The 24,168-nt window shown below is 39.2% G+C and overlaps 1 protein-coding gene across 9 annotated transcripts in view; it reads left to right on the forward strand.

Annotated features, from left to right (window-relative positions):
- Nucleotides 1-23,334, forward strand: part of FAM169A (family with sequence similarity 169 member A) — a 38,700-nt gene extending 15,366 nt beyond the window's left edge. For 6 of the 9 annotated variants that reach the window (XM_038169836.2, XM_038169834.2, XM_038169837.2 and 3 more), the window contains 12 exons: nucleotides 751-888; nucleotides 2,322-2,421; nucleotides 3,482-3,567; nucleotides 4,921-5,092; nucleotides 7,325-7,504; nucleotides 8,703-8,831; nucleotides 9,040-9,149; nucleotides 14,559-14,613; nucleotides 14,947-15,085; nucleotides 17,020-17,185; nucleotides 18,059-18,265; nucleotides 19,031-23,334. In XM_038169836.2, the coding sequence (XP_038025764.1) occupies nucleotides 751-888; nucleotides 2,322-2,421; nucleotides 3,482-3,567; nucleotides 4,921-5,092; nucleotides 7,325-7,504; nucleotides 8,703-8,831; nucleotides 9,040-9,149; nucleotides 14,559-14,613; nucleotides 14,947-15,085; nucleotides 17,020-17,185; nucleotides 18,059-18,265; nucleotides 19,031-19,576 (2,028 nt within the window). In that variant the 3' untranslated portion in view covers nucleotides 19,577-23,334. The remainder of the gene's footprint in view (nucleotides 1-750; nucleotides 889-2,321; nucleotides 2,422-3,481; nucleotides 3,568-4,920; nucleotides 5,093-7,324; nucleotides 7,505-8,702; nucleotides 8,832-9,039; nucleotides 9,150-14,558; nucleotides 14,614-14,946; nucleotides 15,086-17,019; nucleotides 17,186-18,058; nucleotides 18,266-19,030) is intronic. The other 3 variants (XM_072031629.1, XM_038169833.2, XM_072031630.1) reach the window with 2 other exon arrangements.
- The last annotated feature ends 834 nt before the right edge of the window (nucleotides 23,335-24,168 follow it).

A 24,168-nucleotide genomic window follows, 5' to 3' on the forward strand; every position in this document is an offset into this window, starting at 1 on the left:
GTTGTGAGACGAGGTGCTAACAGAAGCCTTGCAGAAAGTTGCCTCTGGCACAAGCAGCAAAGTGATGAAATGAATGGTCTGGCCAGTTGTGCCAGTGAACTTTTAAGGTACTGGTGGGTTTCTCTGATATTTAGATCTGCTGCCCTGAACTTTTAGTCAGAAATGATGAATGTGAAGACCTTGTGAGCAAAGCTGGGCTTTGTGCTGAAGGCATGCAGAACGGAAGTGGGGGCTTGCCATGTTTCTGCTGGCTTGTCCCATACAGAAACATGCATGTGTGTACACATACACAGGCTGAAACCTTCCTTTTCTGCTTGTAAGCACATTCTGGGTTCATACATCATTACAGACTGGGTGTTAATAGGCACTATCTTCATGAAATGCTGGGGGCATTTCTCCTCCCTGGCTTAGATGTGTAGGACATGGTCCTTCCTACCTTGTGCCAGTTGCGGATGACACACAGGTAGTCTGGGGAGAGACAGGGCAAAGGAAGAAGAGACAAAGTCTGTTTTTTAAAAAGCAGACCTCAGTGTCCACATCACCTTAACCTGTGTATGTTTGGAAAAGCAAGCTGTGTAGCCAAGGCTGAGGGATGCGTTCAGTGTTGCTGTTTCACTTGAACAGCCTATCCAGAGAGCAGCAGAAGGGGTTATTTAGGAGTCTGGGTTACAGTTTTAGTAGGTGTGTGTGATACATTGTGCACTGTATCGTTCAAACTGTCTTCAGTAATAATATTACTCATTTACCAAGATGATGGCGTTCCCAGTGGATATGTTGAACACCTACAGTCATGAGGAGTTGGAGAGATCTGCAGTGCGCTACTTGTCTGACCTGCGGTATGGGGATCCACATTGTCCAGAATTCTTGGCCCTGCCAGACCACAGCAAAGTAAGAACCAGCAAATACCTCAGTCCCTGTTTTCTTGATACACTTGTGAATTTAAAACGTTTAGAAATAACTGGTTCCTAACTATTGAATTATATTACTATTTTAGCAAAGCTTTTATTTTTTTTCCAAATTCCTGTTTGTGTATTAAGTTCTACTTCGTTTTATTCTGTAATTACTTTTAAATCTGGGCATTAGTGACAATTTGCTGCTTCTAGGCAATGTATCTGTATGCATTAAATAATTAAAAATCCCAAACCTTCGTATCCAAGCTCACAAAAACCTAGCATCATAACTAAGGGGATCATGATTTGTTGAAGCTAACTGCCTCTATTTGTATCTTAGTCTTTCAGTGATCATCATGGCTGAGTTCAATTCCTGATACATTCAAGTTTCACTGATTTCAGAAGTGATTCTTTCTTTTTATGCAAAATACTCCTTGCAGTTGTTGGGAGTTCTGGTAGAGGCTGGCTATCACATTTCATGTTTCAAACGCTTATCCATTGAGCATTAAGTTGGCCAGTGTTGATGCTGTCTAGATGAACACTTCTGTTATCTATTCTAACTAGCACAAATATAAACAGTGGTTTGTAGCTTTAATTAAAAATAAATTTGCTGAGAGCATTCTGTGTGGGAATAAAATATCAATGCTGCAGACTCCATTGCAGAAGCAGTCTTGAATACTTCCCTGCATTTCTGCAGGTGTTGTATACCTAAGTATCTGTCTGTGTTAACATCATTGTTAGTGGCATAGCATAACACAGTCTTTTCAAGTTGTTTTCTGGGTAAGCAAGTCTATTTACCTCACCATTAACTCCTGTCCATTTTTTGTGCATTAATTAAACATTGAAAACATGAATTTAAATAGCAAAACACCTTTTCAAAAAGGGCATCAGCCCCAGAAAGGTGGATTGATTTTACCCTTCTTACACTGTTTATGAAGGAAAATCAAGCAAACAAATATGGATTTCCTAAAGTGTGTGCAGTTTCAGGGAAGAAGACCCTTTTGAATCCAGCATTCCTATGTTGGCACATTAGCGCTCATGTTAGCAATTGAGCTGTGCCAATTTCTTTTTGTGCCTGTCTGCCTGCCTTGTTCTTTCCGTTGGCTTTGGCAGCTTGTATAGCTGGGGCAGCTGAAGTACTGCTGGCTCTTTGCACACCTTACTTCAGTTGTGCACAATAATGCAAACTGCTGACAGCAGAGAGCTGTAACTAGGTCTGCCAGAGCTTGAGTCAGAGCTCTTTGTAATGTACTCCCTTTAGGAAGAAACATCTAAAGTGAGGGCCAGGGTCTGATGCTTGTCTTTTACAATTAACCATTAAGCGCTTTGTTTTCAGCACTCATCTTGCTTACCCTGCTAAACATTCTCTGTATATTTTACTAATGTTGTATTAGCAAGAGTCTATTGAAGTATTGTACACTCTTGTTTCAGATTCCTATTAGCTTGTCAACTGTAGGCTTCGTTCCTCTTTATGGTGAAGAGCAGACACACAAAGTTCTTGCTTTGTTTGCACCAGAGGACTCGCTCACAGGTTTCATTTTAAGATTCTAATCTCTGTGTTGCTGTTTCTTTTTCTGTGATGAACACATGTAACCAGGCCCTTGCTCATTCCATGGTAGTGTAACTTTGCCACTTTTGCATTTGTTGTTCACTGTCTTCTTGTTCCCACACTATTCTCTTTGATATGAATTCATGTACACAAATGATTGAGCTTTGCACACTAATCAGAGTAGAACTGGACCCACTGAGTACAGGATATACGTAGCAAAACAACACAGTGCTCATCTGAAAGTACATATGTGTTGATTATTGCATATATCACCTCTCTAAAAGGAATTTATTGGGTATTCATAGAATCTGTTTATTTGCCTACGAATTTAGATATTCTTTATTAGAAGTGATTGATCAGTACCAAGTGTAAATTTGTCTTTGCCTTCAGGTCCTTACATAGCTCTAGCCAAGGTGATGCCTCACTGTTGTTTTTTTCCTTTTCTCTCTTCCCCTCCAGTCCTCAATGTTTCCTTCACTTTCATATAATGCTTCATACATTGTGGCACACCTGTGTGCTGTGTGTGCCACAAATGCTAGTAGAGCAAACTCTAAACTCTTCCTGATCACTAATCACATGGCCACTGGCCTTTTTACATTCACGTGACTCCCTAAAACTTGCAGGTTTTGCTATCAATATCCATTAACAACCCAAAACTAAAATACACCTGCCTGCACATGAGACTCCTCATGGCAGGCCCAGTTGTTAGTGGAAGGTAGTACCAGCGCACAGTGATGATGAATAGTGCTTATATCTGAAAAACAGTTTATGTATATCATACTACACAAAACCTTCATCTGATGTTACTGGCTTCACTTTTCAAACAAGTTTTGGACCAGGGACTGCTGCATATAGGGTGGGGGTTATGTAGCACCAGGTATGTTGTACTAAGATAGTAAAAGCTGCATTTATCTAGTGCCAACTAGTAGACACTTAACTTGGTTACTGCAGTGGTATTCCTATTACTTATCAGCTATAATGAATATGTTCTTTTGGAATGGTGAGAATCACTAACATATTGTTTCCCATTGTTTCTCTCAAGCTGTAGCTCTGTATCTTGCTGACTGCTGGTGGTCAATTGATGACATCTTGAGAACATCTGTCCCTTCTAGAGAAGGGCTTCAGCAGGTAAAGCTCTCCAACATTCATCTAGCAGTTGTTCTTATCATTCAACCTAATGCAATGTAATGGCAACACCTGGTGTATGAGATGCTATGTGCTTTTATTTAATTTGGAAATAGGTTAGCTGCCTTGTGTAAAAAGCAAGGTCAGTGGGAATGAAGGAATAGGTACTTGAGGAAAGGGAAATTTCTTATGAAAATATGTCCAGAGAAAGTGACTTTTGTACATTAGCTTCATATGCAAGATATAATTATATCTTAATGATGTTAAGAAGTTAATTAAGTCCTTACTCTTTAGAACACAGTATGTCTAGTTATACTGAAACATCTCAGTAGAGCAGAGTGCTTTTTAACAGGAATATGTATCATTCTTACCAGGAGACTGGTAAACTACAATTACTGAAAGGAACCTGTTAGAGGAGAGCGGGAGCTGGTGCTCTGCAGAAGGCAATATCTTAGATTTGGGAACACATTTGTCTGGAATCTACCTTTTTGTTCATCACTGAGCTTTGTTATTACTGAGACCTGTGTAGTATGGAGTTTTGTTTTTTCCAGAACTAGAAACATATATTCCAGGAACATTATTCATATCTGCTCACGGAATCTGGGCACTCTTCTCTGATTCTTGGATTAGATTTACTGTAGATAACTTGTTGCGTTGCATTGTTTTCTGTGTGCTCAATAATGGTAGGATGGTAAGTACTCAAAAGCTTTGTCTTCTACAGATAGGGTAGCTGAGACTTTTGCCTGGGGAAGGGAGAATGGTTCCTCCATTCCTACCTTTACAGTGGTTAGGATAGTGGTGAACTTAATCTTAATTTGTGAAAGGAGCCCTGCAGGATAGGGAAAAGGATATTGAATTCCTTGTTTCATGCCATAAACTGTTGTAACTGCTTCTTCCACTGCATTGCATCCCATTGTCTGCTACTCTGTGAACAGTGACCGAGCGTGCGAAATACTACTGCCCAGTCAGGTTTATCATGCCTTCCTTATAGGACTCCAGTTACCTGCTACGCTGGAAACTCTGAGGCTGGCATACTGTTATAGGAAAAAAAAAACAAAACAAAACAACAAAAAAAAACAGCTTTCAGTTAAAATCAAAGCATTTCCTACCACCGCACATCATTGAAGATATGAAAGATCATCTGTCTGTGGTAATGCCTAGTACTTAACCAACTACTATGGCTTCAGAGCACCCCTTAGCCTGAAGCCTCAGAGCTTTATCCTGCATTATAGTTACTGCTTCCCTTGACTCCATCTGTAGTTGTGTTTGCATGCAACTTTGAAAATTAAGATCTCTGCAGTGTAAGTACCACCTAAATTGACAGCCCTTCTAAAATGTTCTTCTCTGTTTCCTTAGGTGAAATCTGTGGGGGAGAGAGTGGTTCTGTATGTTCTTAATCGAATTATTTATCGCAAGAAAGAAATGGAGAGAAATGAGGTCCCATTTCTTTGTCACGGCAGCAATGACTATGCTAAGATCCTGTGGAGAAAAGGAGAAGCTATTGGATTCTATTCTGTTAAACCTAAAGGTAAAGAACTTAAGTACTGTGGGATTTGGGGAGAAATGAAGACTGGGGATAGGGAGCTTCCTTGAAAAATAATGCATTTAGTAGACCTTACAAGCCTTGCAGGCCTAGTGAGTTGATGTTTTCCTGAATTCATGAAAGGGCAAGCTGCAGTTAAAATTTCTTACTTAAAGCTTATGAGACTTAATTTAGAACAGTAGTTATTAGCTTTCTTCATACTGTACAAAATACATTCAAAATCATAGAAATGAAGTATACCTGAAAGCCTCATTTTCTTTGTAGAACATCACTTACTGTTGGATTGGAATGTATGTAGTTAGTTAGTCTTCCTTTTATTTATTTGAACTCCAGAGCTAGGTCAAAAAAAAAAAAAAGAAATCTTGTTTATCTGAAATGATTGTGGAATATGATGTTACTTTCACTTAAACATTTTATATAATTACAGCATAGAAATCTTGCTCACAGGCACAAGGTTCATCTACACTTGGTGATTTAAAAAAAAAAAAGATTCCCTTTCATTCTGCCTATGTATTTCCTCAGAGAATACTATTTGGCTAGTAGGTTTATGCCCTTTGTTACAGATTTCAATATTTTTTTTCCTGTTTTTCAAAAACATTAGAATTTCATTTTGGTTATTTTGGATTTTATTGCGTTTTTCAATTTTTGCTGAATGACATTTGGTAATAGAAGAAACTTGACTACATTGATAGTGTTTTATTAGAATATCATTGTTTGATCAAAAAGGAACAATCAGGCAGTTTTGTTTCTTCTGTAGAAGGGAGTGAATGGATTCTGGATTAATCAGCAGTTCTGGAGGCTAGTTTCCCCATCTGACATACAGACATGCCTTTGTAAACTGTTAAAAATACAGTAATAATCTGCCTCGGTCACAGACCTTTCTAGTCTGACCTTAAAGATAGGAAAGCAGCCAGCTAATTTGTTCTGATTGTCTGTTACCTTCTTGTGATTTTTTTTTTCTTAAAGGATTGAAGCATTGCATAATTTCTTTAGTAGCATGGTGGTCACAAAGCATTTGTAGTGCTTTTTCTTCTGGCCTTATAAAGGTGGAAATGCGATTAGTGGATGTATTTTTAGTGTATAATAGGGACAGTTGTTTGTGACAATGAAGTTCTGATATGCTTGGTTTGTACACATTTATTATATCTTTCATGATCCTATGCCATTTATTTGTCATAAGTTAGCAGGCAGTTGAAGCCTAATCTTTCTAGGTATTATCAATATTTCAACAGTGTTTGATTGTGCATTGTACCCTCCAAATGAGTAGCTCACGTGAAGAAAGACTCTGGATACAGACGATTAGGAAAGCGTTGAAGCTTGACTAGTATGCTAAAGGGTATCCAAGTAATGTAGCTCTGCCTTCATTTTCCTTGCTTTAAAAATGAGGTGTGTTCATTGGTCTCAAAAGAAAGTATATTATATAGGCAACTGATATGCTTCTCTCTCCTTGTTAGAGGAAAGGGTTGTTCTTTTTTTCTACATGGTTCACACCAACTGGCAAAATGAGGGCCTGAAAATGGATAGCTGAAGTGCTGTCCTAATGACATTATATGACATCACTTTGTCACCACTGAGTTCACAGATCCCCTTTGAATACTCTGATACTGAAGCACTTACGGGTTATGATAGTCTGTTTCACCCCAAGTATGGATAATGTGTTATTTAGGCAGGAACTTAAGTGTAAAGTGTCCTAGGATTTTTGTGTTTTCACTTAAAATTTGAAATTGTTTCAAATCTTAAATGAGATGAATTGTCATCCTTATATTTGTCCTGAGTAGTTAGGTATTCCACATAAAATTGTGGTTTGATTTTTTTTCTCTTTTTCATCTTCATTTTCAGTCTGGTTTTCTACTGGAACTGTGCAGTGAGATTTCAAAGTAGGCCTTCCACTTCCTTCTCTCCACCGTCATGTTCTCCCCCATTTATTCTCTTTTGGTACAACCAGGCTGCTTTGGCAGACTTTTCCTAACATATTTATCTATGAGCTATCTTAGCAACATTGTGGAGCTTGCCTAAAGAGCCAGTAAGTGGCTGATAGCAATTGCTTATTAATTATAAATATTATGAATTATTTTTATTATTTTAATGTTGTATGTGATTTATAATTGTGTAACTTGACATTTTTAATAAATCTTTATTTGAATACGCTGAAGTCTGTGGTGTAGCATGTCAGTGTTGATGTAATGATGGATATTTTTTCCCTTTCTATTGTTTCAGGAAGTGTTTCTAGGTCTTTTGCTAGTATGTGTTACCAGCTTCCAGTGCTAGACACGGCATTTGTGAGAAAGAAGCATCGTGGGAAAGACTTAGGGCTAATGATGTTAGAAGACTATGTGGATTCCTTTACTGAAGACGCTCTTGGCCTACGGTACCCACTGTCAACCTTCATGTGCACAGGCAAGCTCTTTGATTTATTTGTCTGGTCTTCTTTATGTTTTCTTTATGCATCCAAATTATTACTGTCATTGAAACCACATATTTGTGGCTTCATCCTCAGTTTGTGTTAGAAGTTCTGCTCTTCCGTGAAGGTTGAAAATCTTGATTTGTTTTAAGATGGTGAAGTATTTCCTGATTAGACTAATCCTCTGTGAGATTAAATTATTGGATCTTTGGTTCTCCGCTACATCTGTGCAGTTTACAGATTCATTCCTTCCACACTGGACTGAGTTGTTCCTGTGTGTGATCTTCCTATGTATTTAGCACCTTTTCCTTGCTCACTTCTCCGCCTCACAAAGTCATTTAATTCCGACTTTCTCAGATTTTCTGGTCACGTCAGTATACGAGGCTATATATAACTTAAGTGTAAGAAGGAAAAGACTTAATACACAAAGAAACCACTTCTGGTTCTTTCATTAGCAACCCAAGAGGGTTATGTCATCTAGGTAAAACAAACATTCTGGAAACGATGTTGCTTTGGACTGTGCAGGCAAGAAGCATTTTCCTTCTCTAGCTGAAAGCAAGCAAGCTCGAGAGGGGCTTTTTACAAGGACATGTAGTAGTAGAACAAAGGATAATGGCTTTAAACTGAAAGAAGATATTTAGGTTAGATATGAGGAAGAAATTCTTATATATGGGAGCGGTGAGGCACTGGAACAGGTTGCCCAGAGAAGCTGTGGATGCCCCATCCCTGGAGGTGTTCAAAGGAAGGCTGGATGGGGCTTTGGGCAACTGATCTAGACGGAGGTGGGGCCCCCCGCCCCACCATGGGGCGGGGGAGGGTGGAAACAGATGTTGTTTAAGGTCTCTTCCAACCCAAGCCATTCTATGATACTATTATTATGTGAGGCTGGGATTTTGTCCTTTGGGACTATCCATTAGTAAGGAATCAGGTGAGAAATAAAAGGTTGAAGTTGTAAAACTCCAAAGTGGGTACATAGAGAAGAAAAATACTTTGTAATTTTTATTTGTGGTTTAAGAGAGTAATGGAAAGTAAAGCAGTATTATGTTTATTTAGGCTGAACTGATCTGATGAACAGTTCTTTTTCTGGTGATTTGTGTATGATGGAAGATTGCAAAATAATTTCTTTCAGGAAAAAAGAGGTACAGTTGAGTATATAGTATGCGTAATAGGATGTTTTTTCTTATGTTTGCTCAGCTTGTAAGCAGTATTTTGAGAAGTACCCTGGGGATCATGACCTTTTGTATGAAGCAGAAGGAGTTGGATTGTGGTTCCAGAGAACATCCATTGCCACTGTATTGAAAAGGGAAGAGCTCAGAACTAAAGGTATGGATGCTCTGTTTTGATGTTCTCTTACGGTCTGTAAAAGTTGTATTGTAGGGTGTTTGTTTGACAGTGACTTCTATGAACATTGCCCATGGAGACTAGTAGAAAAATCTTTGTTCTGAGATCTGTGAGATCATATTAGGAACAGTTAATTGTTTAAAGATACTACATTTTTCATCCTGTTGCCTCTTTTAAATGTTAACAACAGAAGCCTCTGCGAAAGAAAGAGTGAGTGTCCAGACAGAGGATCAGATTGCCAGTAATGCAGCAGACTCTGAAGCAAGTGAACAGATGACTGAACTAGAACCACAACTAACTGTAGGTACACAGACTAGTTTCCATATATTAAAAAATCCTGAGAGCTCTTAAGAGTCTTCTATAAACATATAATGTATTTTGTCCTATTTTTCTGACTGTAATTACCAGTTCTCTATGTTCAGTAAATATTTTTAAATTCTGCAAAAGAACCCATTTCTGAACTTAACAAATGAAGGATTTTAGCAGATTAGTGATTTGATCCCGATGTATTTTATGCATGCTGTATATTTCTCTTTCAAATTCTTGAACAGTCCTTAATTATGTAGAGAACTTGTACTTTCCATGTCTCGCAACTGCCTGTGGCAACCAGTCTGACACAACCTATGATGCTTACCAGAAAGCAATGCTCCTCTTTTTGATTGGTTTATTACTAAGTAAAGCATAAAAATAAAGTATAAGAAATTATTTTCGTCCGTGTCAGAATTGAATTAGTTCAAGTCTCCATTATACAAGACAAGTGCTCTTGGTACTTTTTGGGTGAATGTGAAGTTTCCCACTGAGGTGACAGACTAACTGGGATTAAAAATACACCTTTTCTGGAGGGATAGGGGGAGAGGTCTCTACCTTTTCTCCCTGTGTGCAGAAGGTCTGTGTCACCACTGTTAGTGTTTAATAATTGTTGTGTGTCAGTGGCATAGAGGAGGAAAGTGCTTCAATTGACTCTAAGATTGAACTGTCTAGAAAGGCTGTTGGACAGTAGAGTCATTGCAGGAGTGGAGGGAATGAGGAAAAGTGCTTATGGAAGTACACATTAACATCACACTTTAATACAATGGAGAGTGTTGGCATGCTAGGTTATACACCACCTATGTAGGAAGACTGCAGCTTTCTGCAGCAAAGTAGTGATGTTTTCAGCCTCTAACTGACCAAAAGCAGTAACTTTTAGTTGTCTTTATTACGTACACTTTAAATTGTAACAGTCTTGAGCATAAATCCAGAACTTAGTTTAAGATTAAGATTCCAGTAATGGTCATATAAGCAAAAAGGTCTTGATTGCATATTTTATTTGTAGAGCTATGTTGATATACTTGGAGAAAATAGCCAAGGGATATTAGTAGTTCTTAAGACTTGTGGCTGTGAGTTAAGAATTCAAGCCCTGTCTCTTCTTTTCAAGAAGAGTAAAATCACAGAATCACAGAACTGTAGGGGTTGGAAGGGACCTCGAAAGGTTGTCGGGCCCAACCCCCCTGCCAAAGCAGGTTCCTCAGAGCAAGCTGCCCAGGTAGGCATCCAGACAGGCCTTGAATATCTCCAGAGAAGGAGACTCCACACTCTCCCTAGGCAGCCTGTTCCAATGCTCTGTCACCCTCACTGTGAAGAAGTTCTTTCACATGTCAGTGTGCAACTTCTTGTGCTCTAACTTGCAGCCACTGCCCCTTGTCCTATCCCCACAAACCACTGAGAAGAGGCTGGCTACATCCTTCTGTCCCCCACACCTCAGATATTTATGTACATTGAGGAGATCCCCTCTGTCATCTCTTCTCCAGGCTGAACAGACCCAGGTCTCTCAGCCTTTCTTCATAGGGAAGATGCTCCAGGCCCTGTATCATCTTTGTGGCCCTCTGCTGGACTCTTTCCAGGGGAGCCCAGAACTGGACACAGTACTCCAGGTGAGGCCTGACCAGGGCAGAGCAGAGGGGGAGGATCACCACCCTTGACCTGCTGGCCACACTCCTTTTAATGCACGCCACGATCCCACTGGCCCTCTTGGCCACAAGGGCACAGTGCTGGCTCATGGTCAACCTGTTGTCCACCAGGACCCCCAGGTCCTTTTCATCAGAGCTCCTCTCCAGCAGGTTGTTCCCCAGCCTGTACTGATACTTTGGGTTGTTCCTTCCCAGGTGCAGGACTCTACACTTGCTCTTATTAAATCTCATTTGGTTTCTTCCTGCGCAGCTGTCCTTATGTTCTGCACTTCCCCCAGTATTGACTCTCTTCTTGGAGTTGCTTCCCAGGTTTGGACTACTGTCCAGACCCTCAGCCTCTTCCACAACCTCCCTGAAAGCCTCAGATCTATTTCCCAGGGCCACCGTGGGGTTAGGTGGCACTGTGGGTGTCAGGGGCAGACGTCTCTTTCTGCTGAGACAAGGGTCCAGCCCCTTGTCTCTTGCTGACAGTCTGGCCATCTGTTCTGCATGTGTTCAACGGGGGCAGCCTCTACCCCTTGTCGGGACATAGGAGAGGGCTGCTGAGCAACAGCAGGGGCGAGGAGACCCCTCCTATGTGTCACCCTCAGAGACTCCCTCAGGCCATCGATTTCTTGCTGCAGCCCAGCCACCTGCTCAAGGAGTCCCTGAAGCAGGGCACACCTGCACCCGTGACAGCGCTCTCCTCCCTCGTGGCCCAGATGGGCCTCCAAATTCCAGAGTTCCCCACAGTCCCCTGTCTGGGCTGCTGCCTCCCCCCTCAGGGGGTCCACCTGGGTGCCCACATGTAGTGGTTTAACCCAGCTGGCAGCTAAACACCACACAGCCATTCGCTCACTATCCCCCTCCATCTCTGGGATGGGGGAGAGAAACAGGAAAGTAAAGCTTGTGAGTTGAGATAAAGACAGTTTATTAAGACAGGAAAATAATAATAACAACAATGTTGATAATAGTACTACTACTAATAATGTGTACAAGCAAGTGATGCACAGTGCAATTGCTCACCACCCGCTGACTGATGCCCAGCCTAACCCCGAGCAGTCCGGCCTCCTCCCCTGGATAGCCATCCCTATATATTATTTAGCATGACGTCAGATGGTATGGAATACCCCTTTGGGCAGTTGGGGTCAGCTGTCCTGGGTCTGTCCCCTCCCAGCTCCTGCTGCACCCCCAGCCTGCCCGCTGGCAGGACAGAACGAGAAGCTGAAACATCCTTAGCTTGGTGTAAGCACTGCTCTGCAACAATTAAACCATCAGCATGTTACCAACACTCTTCTCATCCTAAGCCAAAGCATAGCACCCTACCAACTACTAGGAAGAAAATTAACTCTGTCCTAACTGAAACCAGGACACTGCATGAGCCCAGAGGGGCAGCATCTCCTCCATTTGGGTTCGGGTTGCCGCCTCGGTCTGACCACTGCGACGGGTACCCACCATGGCGAGGTCTGGGTTCTCCTCCCTGCCCCGCACAAACTGCCTGTGCAAACTGCCAAGCCGGTCCTGTTAGCATATAAATAATAATTTATAGATTAGAATAAATATTTTTTATTTATAAAATAAAAAATTTTAAAATAAATTTTTCAAATTATTTTCAGCGTTGGGTCCAGAGGTAAAATTCAGGAGAAAAAAAAACATGCTTGTAGTAAAGATGATTTTTTAAAAAAAAAAAAAGATCTGTTAAGATATACCCATAAACTTCTTAAGATAAAACTGTTTGTTAACTCCATCCCAGTCAGACCCATTACAGTTTTTAGCCAGTCATTTGAGAAATTATTTTCTATTCTTAATTGAAATCGCTCTTCATGGACTTGTCACTGCCTGCCTGTTAGAATGCAGTCTGCCACTGCGCTTTGACAGCTTTCTCATTAAGCCATGTAGTATACTTGACCCTTCCTCTACCTAATTGTGTTCTGAAGCGTGCTATTTCAGCAGTGAAGCACTTCTGTATGCCTTCCATGACAGATGACCTGCCTTTTCTTGGTCATCCAGCATCCCTCAGGCTCTGCGAGGCCCTCTTCACCCTTGCTGCTGGTCTCACCCCACACTTGCTTCCCACCGTCCTGCTACACAGTTGCCTCACCAAACAGGAAGGACTTCAAAGCTGCCTTTGCATATGACCCTTGCTCTCTCAGCCTCTCCCTAACCTGTTCCATCTGTCTCAGTCCCGACATACAGATACCTGTTATTCCCATTCCCATGTGACAGAGACAAGCGAATTCTAGTTAATACACTTAGGGATAGGCACGTGGCATAGGGGGCCTGGGCTGGAAGAGGCCAGTGCCATTATCTGAACATATCTGCATTTTGTACCATAAGCAAGTGATAGATCAGATTTCTTCCTAGTCAAAACTGGTATTTAGAATAGGAAACAAATGTCTTTGAGAAGTCTTTTTAGGGCAGTATTTGCATCTGGGAATATTTTGCCTGCTGTCTGTTTTTGCTAATCCAGGTTAGACTTGTGTTAACAGTGATAGTACATAGATACATTTAAAAAAAAAAAAAGAGCAACGCCTTCCCTGTTGCATTAAAATCATTTGGGCCTTCAAGAAGTAAAACAACTACTATATGTACTCCTACTACTGTATGTATGCTTTGTTCACTTAAAATAATACCCCTGTTAGGACATACTTTTAAAATAGATTCAAAAGACAAAAAATTATCTGCAATTCAGACCATGCCTTAATGTGGAAAGCTCTCACACTTTATTAGGACAAGGAAGTAAATATTCACATACAAAAATTCTTGTTAGCTGCAGTCCACTTCTCTGTTGATCAAAACATGTTTGCTACAGCAATGCAAATCGCTTGCAGATTTGTCTTGAATATATTTTAAAGTGTATCCTTTGTGCTGCAAAAGGTTTGGGTACCTTTAAAGGACATGCTTTTAGCACTGTAAATATGTAGATGATATGTAGATATATTTGTGATGGTTTTACTGTGCTGGGCAGCTAAACACCACAACCGCTCTCTCACTCCCCCTCCTTAAATGAGGAGGGGAAGAAGTAAAGCAAAGAACAACTCACGGGTTGAGATAAGGATAATTTAATTAAAGGGAAAAAATAATAATTAAAGAAAGATTATTATGAACTAAACATTTTAACTAAAGGGGGGGAAAAAGGGGAAAGGGGAAAAGGCAGGGGGAAAGGAAAAAAAAGGAGGAAAACAAACAAATAAAACAAATGAAGGCGATGTGGAAGTGCAGAGGAAAGAAATTACTCTTTATGTCCCACAAATGAGCAATGATTGACCACGTCCTTGAAGCAGGGCCTCAACGCACGTAGCCGGTGTTCGGGAGGAGGAACGATGTTTTTGCAATGAGAGCCCACCCCTCCCCTCTTCTTCTCGTTTCCACCTTTTATTGCTGAGTGTGACATCATCTGGTATGGAATATCCCTTTGGTTAGTTTAGGTCAGCTGTCCTGGTGATGTTTCTCTCCTCACTTTTTGCCCACCCCCTAGGAGGGTTAGAGAGAGGCCCGATGCTGTGCCAGTGCTGCTCAGCAGCAGACACAACACTGGTGTGATAACACTGCTGTTCCAGCTACAAGTGCAGAGCACAGCACTGTATGGGCTGCTGCAGGGAAAGTTAACATCCCTGCCAGACCCAGTACAATGCTTTAAATTAAGTATGGTTGTAGCCACTCTTCCATAGGATCACTACCATAAAATTGTAGTTTAGAAACATGCAACCACAGCTGTGGAGGTGAATGTGTTTTGATCAGTTCTTAAGTTTGTAGAGTAACATTGGTATTGCTTTTATTTTAGATTGACTCTCAAAAAGGCAGAGAATCATTAAATGTCCTTGCGAACACATCTGAAGGTAAGCATAACTGATTATCAATTTTGTGATTATTATGGATTAGCAGGTTAGCAGGCTCTTTTACTGCTTTTGAGCTTAGTGTGCTCATCTGCAAAGTGTATGGAAACATGCCTTCCTCTAAAGTGTTACTGCTCAACTCAAACATTTGAAAGACTTTGGATAAAATTATTATGGGTATTAATAACAAATCTATGCATGTATATCCAGAGAGGAAGGGTCAGAGTGAAATGTTGGTTTACTTGCACTCGGTTGTTTTAATGAAATATTAGGGAAAAATTATTTGCAGATCTTAGACTGCATTTGTTTATTTTTACTTATTTGTTTTTTCTTAAGACCCTGGTGTTGCACTCATTTCTATTCGGACACGAAGCAGTCGTTTAAAACATCCCAGGACAGGAAAAAATAGCCAGGATTCTGGACCTGAAACTTCCCAAGGAGATGAGGAAAGTGCTCATTATGTGTCACACCGCAGGTAAGGGAGCCCGTATTTTATTTTTTTTGTTCTGTTGCTTGGGTAGTCACACACTATAGCAGTCTCTTCCAGTGTGATATTTGATGTTTCTTCTCCTGTATTTCTACTTATGCTTGTTTACTTGATTTTTAAAATTACTGAAAATAAAGCATGGTGTGAAAAAAAGAAATTGAGACCTCACGTGAAGAGTGATTGTGTCAAAATGTCTGCTTCACTGAAATCTCAAAGGACATGGGAAATGATAGTAGGAAAATTGCAAGGAATGAGGGTGTATTTACAAGTTCTATTATAGCTTAGCCTTCATAAGGGTAAAGCCATCTCTAGTCACACAGTATAGTTTCTTGCAATAATGTAACTGGACAAATATTTGCAACACTACGTGCAGACCTGATTAGAGTTCCTTTTCTGACCTTATTATGGTGGCATATTGTTGTGAAATAGTATGACTGTTTGGTTTGGGAGCTGGTTACTACTTGTCATTTAACAAAGTTACAGAGAGCCACCCCTGTTCAAAGTAAAGTTCTTGTTCAGACAAATCCTAATTTAAAATCATCATAAAAGAAGAAAGTCATCTCCAGCTTAAAGAACATTCTTCTGTGTAGTAACTGTGAAAATGTGTGTAAGATGTGAGCTGGGAGCTGAACACCACGCAGCCGTTCGCTCACCCTCCCCCCTCTGGGATAGGGGAGAGAAACGTGAAAGTGAAGCCTGTGGGTTGAGATAGAGACAGTTTATTAAGACAGAAAAATAATAATAACAATAATGATGATAATAGTACTACTACTAATAATGTGTACGAAACAAGTGATGCACAATGCAATTGCTCACCACCCGCTGACCGATGCCCAGCCTAACCCTGAGCAGTCCGGCCCCCCACCCCGCTAGCCACCCCTATCTATTGCTCAGCATGACCCCATATGGTACGGGATGCCCCTTTGGGCAGTTGGGGTCAGCTGTCCTGGGTCTGTCCCCTCCCAGCTCCTGCTGCACCCCCAGCCTGCCTACTGGCAGGACAGAGTGAGAAGCTGAAAGGCTTGGTGTAAGCACTGCTGCAGCAATTAAACCATCAGCATGTTATCAGCACTCTTCTCATCCTAAGCCAAAGCATAGCACCCTACCAGCTACTAGGAGGAAAATTAACTCAGTCCCAACTGAAACCAGGACACAAGCAACAAAAAAAAACACCTTTTGAGCAACTGAAGATTTTTTCACTGTGAGATTGAGAAGCGGCCTCCTGCAACTCTATTACATGTACCTGTATATATTGCATATATGCTTGTATATAATATTTTCAGTATGTCTAAGTTTCAGCAGAAAAAAGAACTGAATACTTGGGATGGTGTTACTGCCCTGCAGGTGCAGTAGAGTTTCATCTTCAGCTTTTGGCTAATTTAATACCTAGCTTGTTTGAATCTTCTTCAGCCATGATGTTTGTCACCTGAAATTCTTTTCCATTTGTGGTCTTTGTAGAAAATGTATATTCAGTAATTATACGAACATACTTGCTTACATAGCTCCATAGCTTTAAACTGTTTCTGTAGTGAGGCTGGGTGAAGTTGCTTTCTTTCATCCCGTTATAGCTTTCAAATATGTAATTCATTATTGCTTTCTAGATTTAAAGTAACACACTTTGTTTAAAATAACTTATTTCTGACTTTTCACATAAAATGGAAAAGAGATGACTTCATTCTATAACTGCTATAGCAACTGTGCCTAGTTGAGATATTTCTCCTAATTAGGAATTTGTCATTTTTAGACCTGTTTAGTTTTCTGGATTCATATTTCCTATGGCAAGTATGTGATATAGAAGTTCAAAATCAGTCATGAAAGACTTTCCCTGCTGATTTATGTATTAATCTAAATTATGCATTAATCTAAAATCATTATGTATTAATCTAAAAGACTTAAGGGGTATATGTTAACACCTGCTGCAGGCTAGAAGTTCGTGCCAACCTATTTGAACACTTTGAAGCCCTTTCAGAAGAACCTGAAGAGAATGTTGACGAAAGCAATGAGGAAACGATCACTGAAAACGAGGACCAGTCTGTATCAGAAATTGAGTTACATATATCGCCATCTGAGAAAGTGAGTGAGAAGGAGGTGAGCTGGGTGTTACCGCCATGGAGGATGGGAAGTTTGGAACATAATTACAGTTCCAGTTAAAAATGGTCCTTGCTGCCCTGATGGATGTGGTTATTGACTTTTCAATTTCTGTACCAGTGCTTTGTTGAGTAGTATATCTGAGAACCTAGTATATCTGAGAACCAAGAGCTAGTATACAGAATTAGTGCCAAGGGAAAATTCCTTGCAACAATAGAGTTAATAGGATTTTCAGAAAGGTGAATAGCTGGTCTACCAACCTGGCTTTCTTAATTGATTTGTTCTATTTAAAAATTGGAGAGATCGTGTAGGGTCACAAACTGATCCTGTACTTCCAGTAAGGAGGGAGGGGGAAAAGTTTCAATGAAGAAGTTAAGAGCTGATAGGCTTCAGTGACTACTGTTGATTTTTCTTCTCCCTGTAAAGCTTGTCTGACTTCGTTCAAATCCAACTTTGATCCACAAAGACTTGTTACTCAATTGATTTTAGATCTGGGAGTGGCCTCTGTGCCTAGCAATATGTCCAGGATTTTCAGTTCTTACTGATTCGTGAGAAAGTGGACCATAAACTGTGTTGGGTTCACAAACCAGTATTACAAGGAATGATTGTCGTATATGTATTCTACTTGGCTTGGCTGTTTACCATATAAGCCATGGTTGGATATTCAGTGCAGGTGACAGCACCAAGCTAATAATGCTGGCCAGGTAGTTGGACAGCTACTTTGTGCTGAGCGCTGTCTTCTTGATGCACACTTCTAGGTACCCAAGTTAGCTGCTTTTCATATCTAAAATAAAAAATTAGGTCACAGACATACTAACTAGTGTTTGGGAACAAGGGCTGAGCATAATTTTGACTTAGAAATGTGTTTTTTAGGAAACTCCATCTGAATCTCTTAATGGTGAAGTAGCAGAAAACACTGGGAAGACCTCACTTATGGCCGAAGAGGAAACAGCAAATGAAGCTCTAGGTGGTGAATCGAAATTGCAGTCTGAGAGTCAAGGAGAAGAACCTGTAACACTGCTCGTTCCATTTATCCTTGAATCTCCAGCAAAACCTTCAGAAGATACTGTATCAGATAAGGTAAGGGCATGAAAACAAAATGTTTTTTTCCTTAAGGATGTACATATCTTGCTGTTTTTTCTTTTGTTAAGTAAAAGATAGAGGGTGGCCCCCCTCATCATATGAAATTTTGGGGAGTAGCAATTCTTAGGCAAGATGTTGTAAATATATTAACAGAATATACTAACATTTCTGTTTTAATACATGGAAATAGGACATATATTTATGTGACACCAAAAAGAAAGCTCCTTTGCTCCAGTTTGCCTTGGCAGTAATGAAACAGCTATTTCTCACCTAAAATTTTAGGTGGATATAATTGAAAGCCACATCTGTATTTTATCTAGTAAGTCTGCCCTGATGAAGTATACAAGCAATTAATTTCTAACAAAATACCCTTCTAGGACACAAATTTAACTTTTTTTTGTGTTTTTTTTTTTTTGTTTGTTTCTTTATTTATAGCACAAAAGTGGATTGTTATGCTAGCGAAATAAATGTCTAAAATAAAACACTATCTTTTTTGTTATTAACTTCAGAACATGTTTACTGAACAATTTTTTGAATAGTTTGAATAGAAAATAGAAGGAGGACTCTTAATATCAAATGCAGTTCACAAACTAGTTTTTTGAAACAAGGAGGAGAGTATTGATTTGACTACGCATGCAATACCAGAAACTGCTTAACACTAAAATATCTGCTGTAGTTGTTAGCTAGGGGTGGTAGTCATTCAGCTGCTTGTTAAATCTTAAGTTAACTGTCCCTCTGTGTTGTTGCCCTCCCACCCCTCAGGCTGTAAATGCAAATGATTCAGAAGCACTAACTGAAGAAAGTACATCAGTAGAGAAGGAGGGTTTAGAGGAAGACCAACAAGAATCTGAGAAGAAAAAGTCATCCACTGAAAATGCAGTTGCTTCAGCAACAAAGGAAGAACCCTCAGACAATGGCCTACCAAACAATGTGATAACTGAAGCAGCAGGAGAATCTGTTTCTGAAAATGTGTCACCCAAAACAGCTTCCTCAGTGGAAGATCAAAATGAGGAAGCAGGGCACAACTCACAGGATGCCCCTGATACCTTAGGTCAAAGCTCTTTGATAGTGGTGGAACTGGAGGGTGTTTCTTTTCAGCAGTCTTCTGGACAAGAAGGACAGAAGAACCAGTTGGAAGAGCACTTGGAAGAGTCTGCTGATCAGTACACACAGACAGCAGCAGAACGGGCTGCTGACAGTAGCTCTGAGGAAGCAGAAATTGAGGTACCCATTGTGGATCGGAGAAATTTGCGAAGAAAGGCCAAAGGTTACAAAGGTCCTCCCAAGAAAAAAGGAAAGCCAGCTTAAAAAATGAAGTATTGGTTGTTAATTCATATATTTGTAAGAAAGTTGTTATTTTGTGTAAAACACTAGGTGTAACTAAACCATCTGAGACACAGGACACACATGTTTAAAATGCTGGGTTGGATGTCATTTGGGGATTCATCATCTTTACTCAAATTCTCTTGAATTTTTAACCAGTAGACATTTACTTTCATACTCTGATGAAGCTCAACAGCCAGTCTCCTCCTTTTATAAAGGATAATGCCAAAAAAATACAGCTGTGCTAGTAAAGGAACAGTTTGCGTATTTGAGGTGGCAGTCTTGGAAGAAAAAACAAAGCGTGAAATCCTGGCTCTGTTAAGGTCACTAAAATTTCCATAAATTTCCACAAAGCCAGACATCACTAGCATTTTTTTCTAACCTTGCATTCTCTACTCTGGAGAAGAGCAGAACAGGAAACTTATTTACTCTCTTCTTGTTCCCTTCCCATAGGCTTTCTCAGATGAGATTAAAAGAATGTAAGATTCTGTAATTCTAGATCTCAATATACTAGAAGGTGCAAGTCATTAGATCAAAACAACATGAGCAGCATCTGTCACTAGAGTCAGATAGGAGAGAATGGCTCTACTTCTGATTCCCAACTATTTACTAATCACTGGAGACAGCAGAGTCACCCATAACACCATCAACACAGCATCTACCATAGCACACAAAGATAATTAAGTTTTTAATGTGAAGATTTAGAGATGCCTACACAGTAAATTGCATTTGTAGCTTCCAAAGTGAGTGTCTTGCTAAGTGTAAGTGTCTCCAGAATGTGTGGAGTGTAGACTCCAGTACACTTCTGGAATTGTTTGACAGCCTTTCTAACTACTTGCATGTATTGAATGGCTACTTGATTACTTTGTTACATTACAGGACAAGGATACGACAGCTTTTGATCTAATATCAGTCTGAATGGAAGTGATGGTTGTATTTTCCAAATACTCAGCTGATGCTGTGGAGTAGCTGTTGAGGTGTTGTCTCTGCCAGGTGTGTGACTCCTGTGAGCTCTGGCATTTCAGGTGGTTGTGACATTCATTAGTGTGAATATTAGTGGATGTTTCAGCAATTTTTTTTATTTTTTTGCCAAACACTATGCCTTTAGGAGTTTTGAGGGGATAGCTGAAAATACTTATGATTCCCACTTTCTTTTTATAACTTGGGTATAATTCCTGGGGTAATATCTTCCCAGTTTATAGCTTTTATTAAAAGCAGGAATTAAACTTTGCTATATGCAAACAGAAATGTAAACAGGCTATTCATGCATGTTTCCCTTCAGAGGTTAAGTAATTTGCTATGTGCTTCTTTCAATAAACGAAGCTCCTCTTGCAATGGGTTAAAAACTCAGGAGTAAGAAAGAACAGTGGTTCTAATAACGAAATCACACAGCTATTTGCCCTGCTGTATACCTTTTCCAGGATTAGTGAACTAGTCTCCCACAGTGTCTTGAGAGTAGAGGGTTTCTGGAAATTGCTGTTCAGGACTTCTAAGGTTCACTTGAATAGTTGCAATGGTGTCTTAATTCTTGTCCCTCTGTGCAGCTAATTTAAGAATCTGTTTTTCTCATTTTATGCTTATACAGTTTAACTGTATTTATAAAATATTTTAACTGTATAGGGTACATGCTTACTATTTATTTCAGCTGAAGTGTAATGCTTTTTATCTGTTCGAAGATTATTGGGTGGGGGAGGGGTGTGTGTTTTGTTTTGTTTTGTTTTTATCTCCAGAACCAAGTTTTACATGATCTTTGGATTCAGGGTGCATAGGATCAGAGTTAAATCTGGGTTTCTTGAAGTGCTGAACACAGTTTTAACTTCCTGTCGATGTACATCTACTCCTTATTAACCCTGTGACTGATACATATTCAAGATCTTACATGATTGTTTGTGAACATATTCAAGTGAACCTTAAGATTTTTTTTCTGAAACTAAACATTTTCTATGAAACACTTGAGACAGAACTTATCTATACTATGGCTTCTCTTTTAGTGCTAAGATTTATTGTAGAAAAAGTTGAGTAATAGTTAGAAAACGCATCTATTGCATTGCTAAGGATGGGATTTGTGAAACTTAAAGGTTGGTTGTATACAGTATATCATGACTCATGTTCTGTTTGTTAGACCAAACTTTACTAGATGTTAATCTGTTAAATACTTCAATTGATACAAAAACGTTCGCTTTAAGTTAAGGATTCTGTTGCTCATGAACAGGGAGTCCCAGTTACTTTTAGGTAGATTTTTAATGAATGTTATCACTTGTATTCCTTGTAAGGTTGGAAAACACTGTGAGAAGGTCATTTCACTTACCAGGCTCTTTCTTTTCATGGCCAAATTTGAACTAATTTCAGTTAGTATCTTACTCCTAGGACATTTGCATATTAAATGTAGAAATACTACAACAAGATTATTAGGTGAGGTCAGTCTTGGTTTCTACTGAGAACAGTCGTATTTCTGATCCAATTTCAGTGAGTCAGAGTCTTAAATACTGAGCTTAAATTCATATCTTTAAGTGTATTCTTGAGTAGCTACCTCTATATAACCGGGGTACCTGAGGTAGTAGCCAATGTCCAGATTATTACCTACCTAATGTGGGCAGTTGTGGTATCATAAACAGTTCTGGTAACAGCTGTCTTGAAAACTAAACATAGTTCTTAACTGTGATTGCAGCAGTACTTTGAACTAAAAGACAGCTTATTTTTGTAATAACTTCTTTGGCATCAATCATCTTGCCGTAAATATTGAGTAGCTAAATTGAACTACTGACTTTAAATAGTAGTTTTTTTTTTGCTATACTGACTGTCCAGTAGGGGAACAGTAGCTTAATAGTCTGTACTTTCTGTTAGGTTAGCTTAGCTGAAAACTGTATTGACCGAAATGTTTTACCTTGGGGAAAACCAGCGTTTTTTAGGCTCAGACAATATTTGTTAGATCTGTTAACTGTCTGGCTCATTACCATTGAACTGTTAAAGAATTTTTAGGATCGCACCAGCAACCAATGATTAAAAACATCAACTTTATACGTTTGTACCAAATACTATTACAACATGCTGTGGAACTACATGTGTATGGTGAAAGCGAACAGTATTTTTGAGCTTTATTTAGTCTAGGAATAGAGTTTAAAAAACCTTTTGTGTCTTCAACCTTACACTCAAATGGTAAATGGTTTTGTATTTGAATCCAACATTTGTTAAAATGTCTCTTGTCCTGCTTGCGAATTTTTAGTGGAATTTGCTTTGCTTATCCCACAGTTTCTTTCAGTCTCTTTGTTTCAGACTATTCTTGTTTGCTGTTTTCATGTTTCATAGCCCTTTACATGAAAATGTTTTGTTATTCAAATGTGCTTTTAACTTGTTTTAAGTGATGTCTGCCATTAGCTTTTCTTTTTTTAACCATCTCACATCTGTAGATGTGATGAATCAAACTGACCATCTACAACTTAAAAACACCACTAAGTTAAACATAGCAATAAAGAGCCCTAAGTTTGATCTTCTGTGCTTTGAGTGACCATTATAAAATTTTATTTCGAAGAGGATACACTTCTAAATTTATTTTCATAAATGTGGTGTGAGATGTTTTTAAACTAATGATAACCTGTTTATAAATCCTATGAAAGATGTGATGCTATTCTAGAGTACTGTACTTAAGTCTAGTTACGGTGTGTTTTAGGTTTTCATTTTTTTAGTATTGTCTTGACTGCTTTTGAAATGTTTTGAAGTAGTAATTAAACTTATTTTGTGATTTATTTATTTTTTAGTGTTTATTTCTGCTACGAGGCATCTTTTAAAGCTCACTACAACAAAATTGTGTAACTTGTGTAGTGTCATTTTACAATCTTATTTAAAAGCTCAGATTATAAGTTGGAAAATCTTTTACCTTTATATAAAAAAAAAAAGGCTGCACATAATTAGTTTATTCATCAGACTTTTTAAAGAAATGTAGAATAGGCTGTTCTGTACGTTTACCATATGCATTCTGCAGTTTGCACCATACTGCATATTTGGTGTAAGGTCAACTCCCTATAGTGTTACATTAAAATTCATTTTGAATTGCAACAATTGTATTATTCATCCAACAAGTCATGTATTTACAACACAAAATGCAGTACTGTTCAAGCAGCTGTACTTTATATGGAGGGAGAGGGGGGCAGCAGTACAATGCAATAGAAAATTAAAGTATTGTGTCTGTGTTATTAACGTGCAGTAAAGGGTAAAGCAACAAGAATTGCAGGCTTTTCTATTTTGACAATGTCCTCTCTCCAAGGAAATGACTAACTGGCTTGTAACCTTCTTTTAGTTTTGAATCACTTCATTGCACAAGTAAAAATCACAGTAAGTTACTAAATCCAGACTAGGGCAATATAAACAGAACAAAATAACCTTTAAGAGGAGAAAACTAAGGTGTAGTTAAAGTACTGTTTCTCCCAGATGGTGTAAAAAAAAATCACAAACCTAGTACAAAAACATCGAACTTGACTTCCTGGATTGAGTTCCAGATGAAAATGGTGTTAAGGTCATGATTACAGGATTTGAGTATCCCTCATATATGAGGATGAGAGAGCTGCAATTGTTTAACCTAG

Source organism: Anas platyrhynchos, chromosome Z (assembly GCF_047663525.1).
Source record: "Anas platyrhynchos isolate ZD024472 breed Pekin duck chromosome Z, IASCAAS_PekinDuck_T2T, whole genome shotgun sequence".
Classification (NCBI taxonomy): domain Eukaryota; kingdom Metazoa; phylum Chordata; class Aves; order Anseriformes; family Anatidae; genus Anas; species Anas platyrhynchos.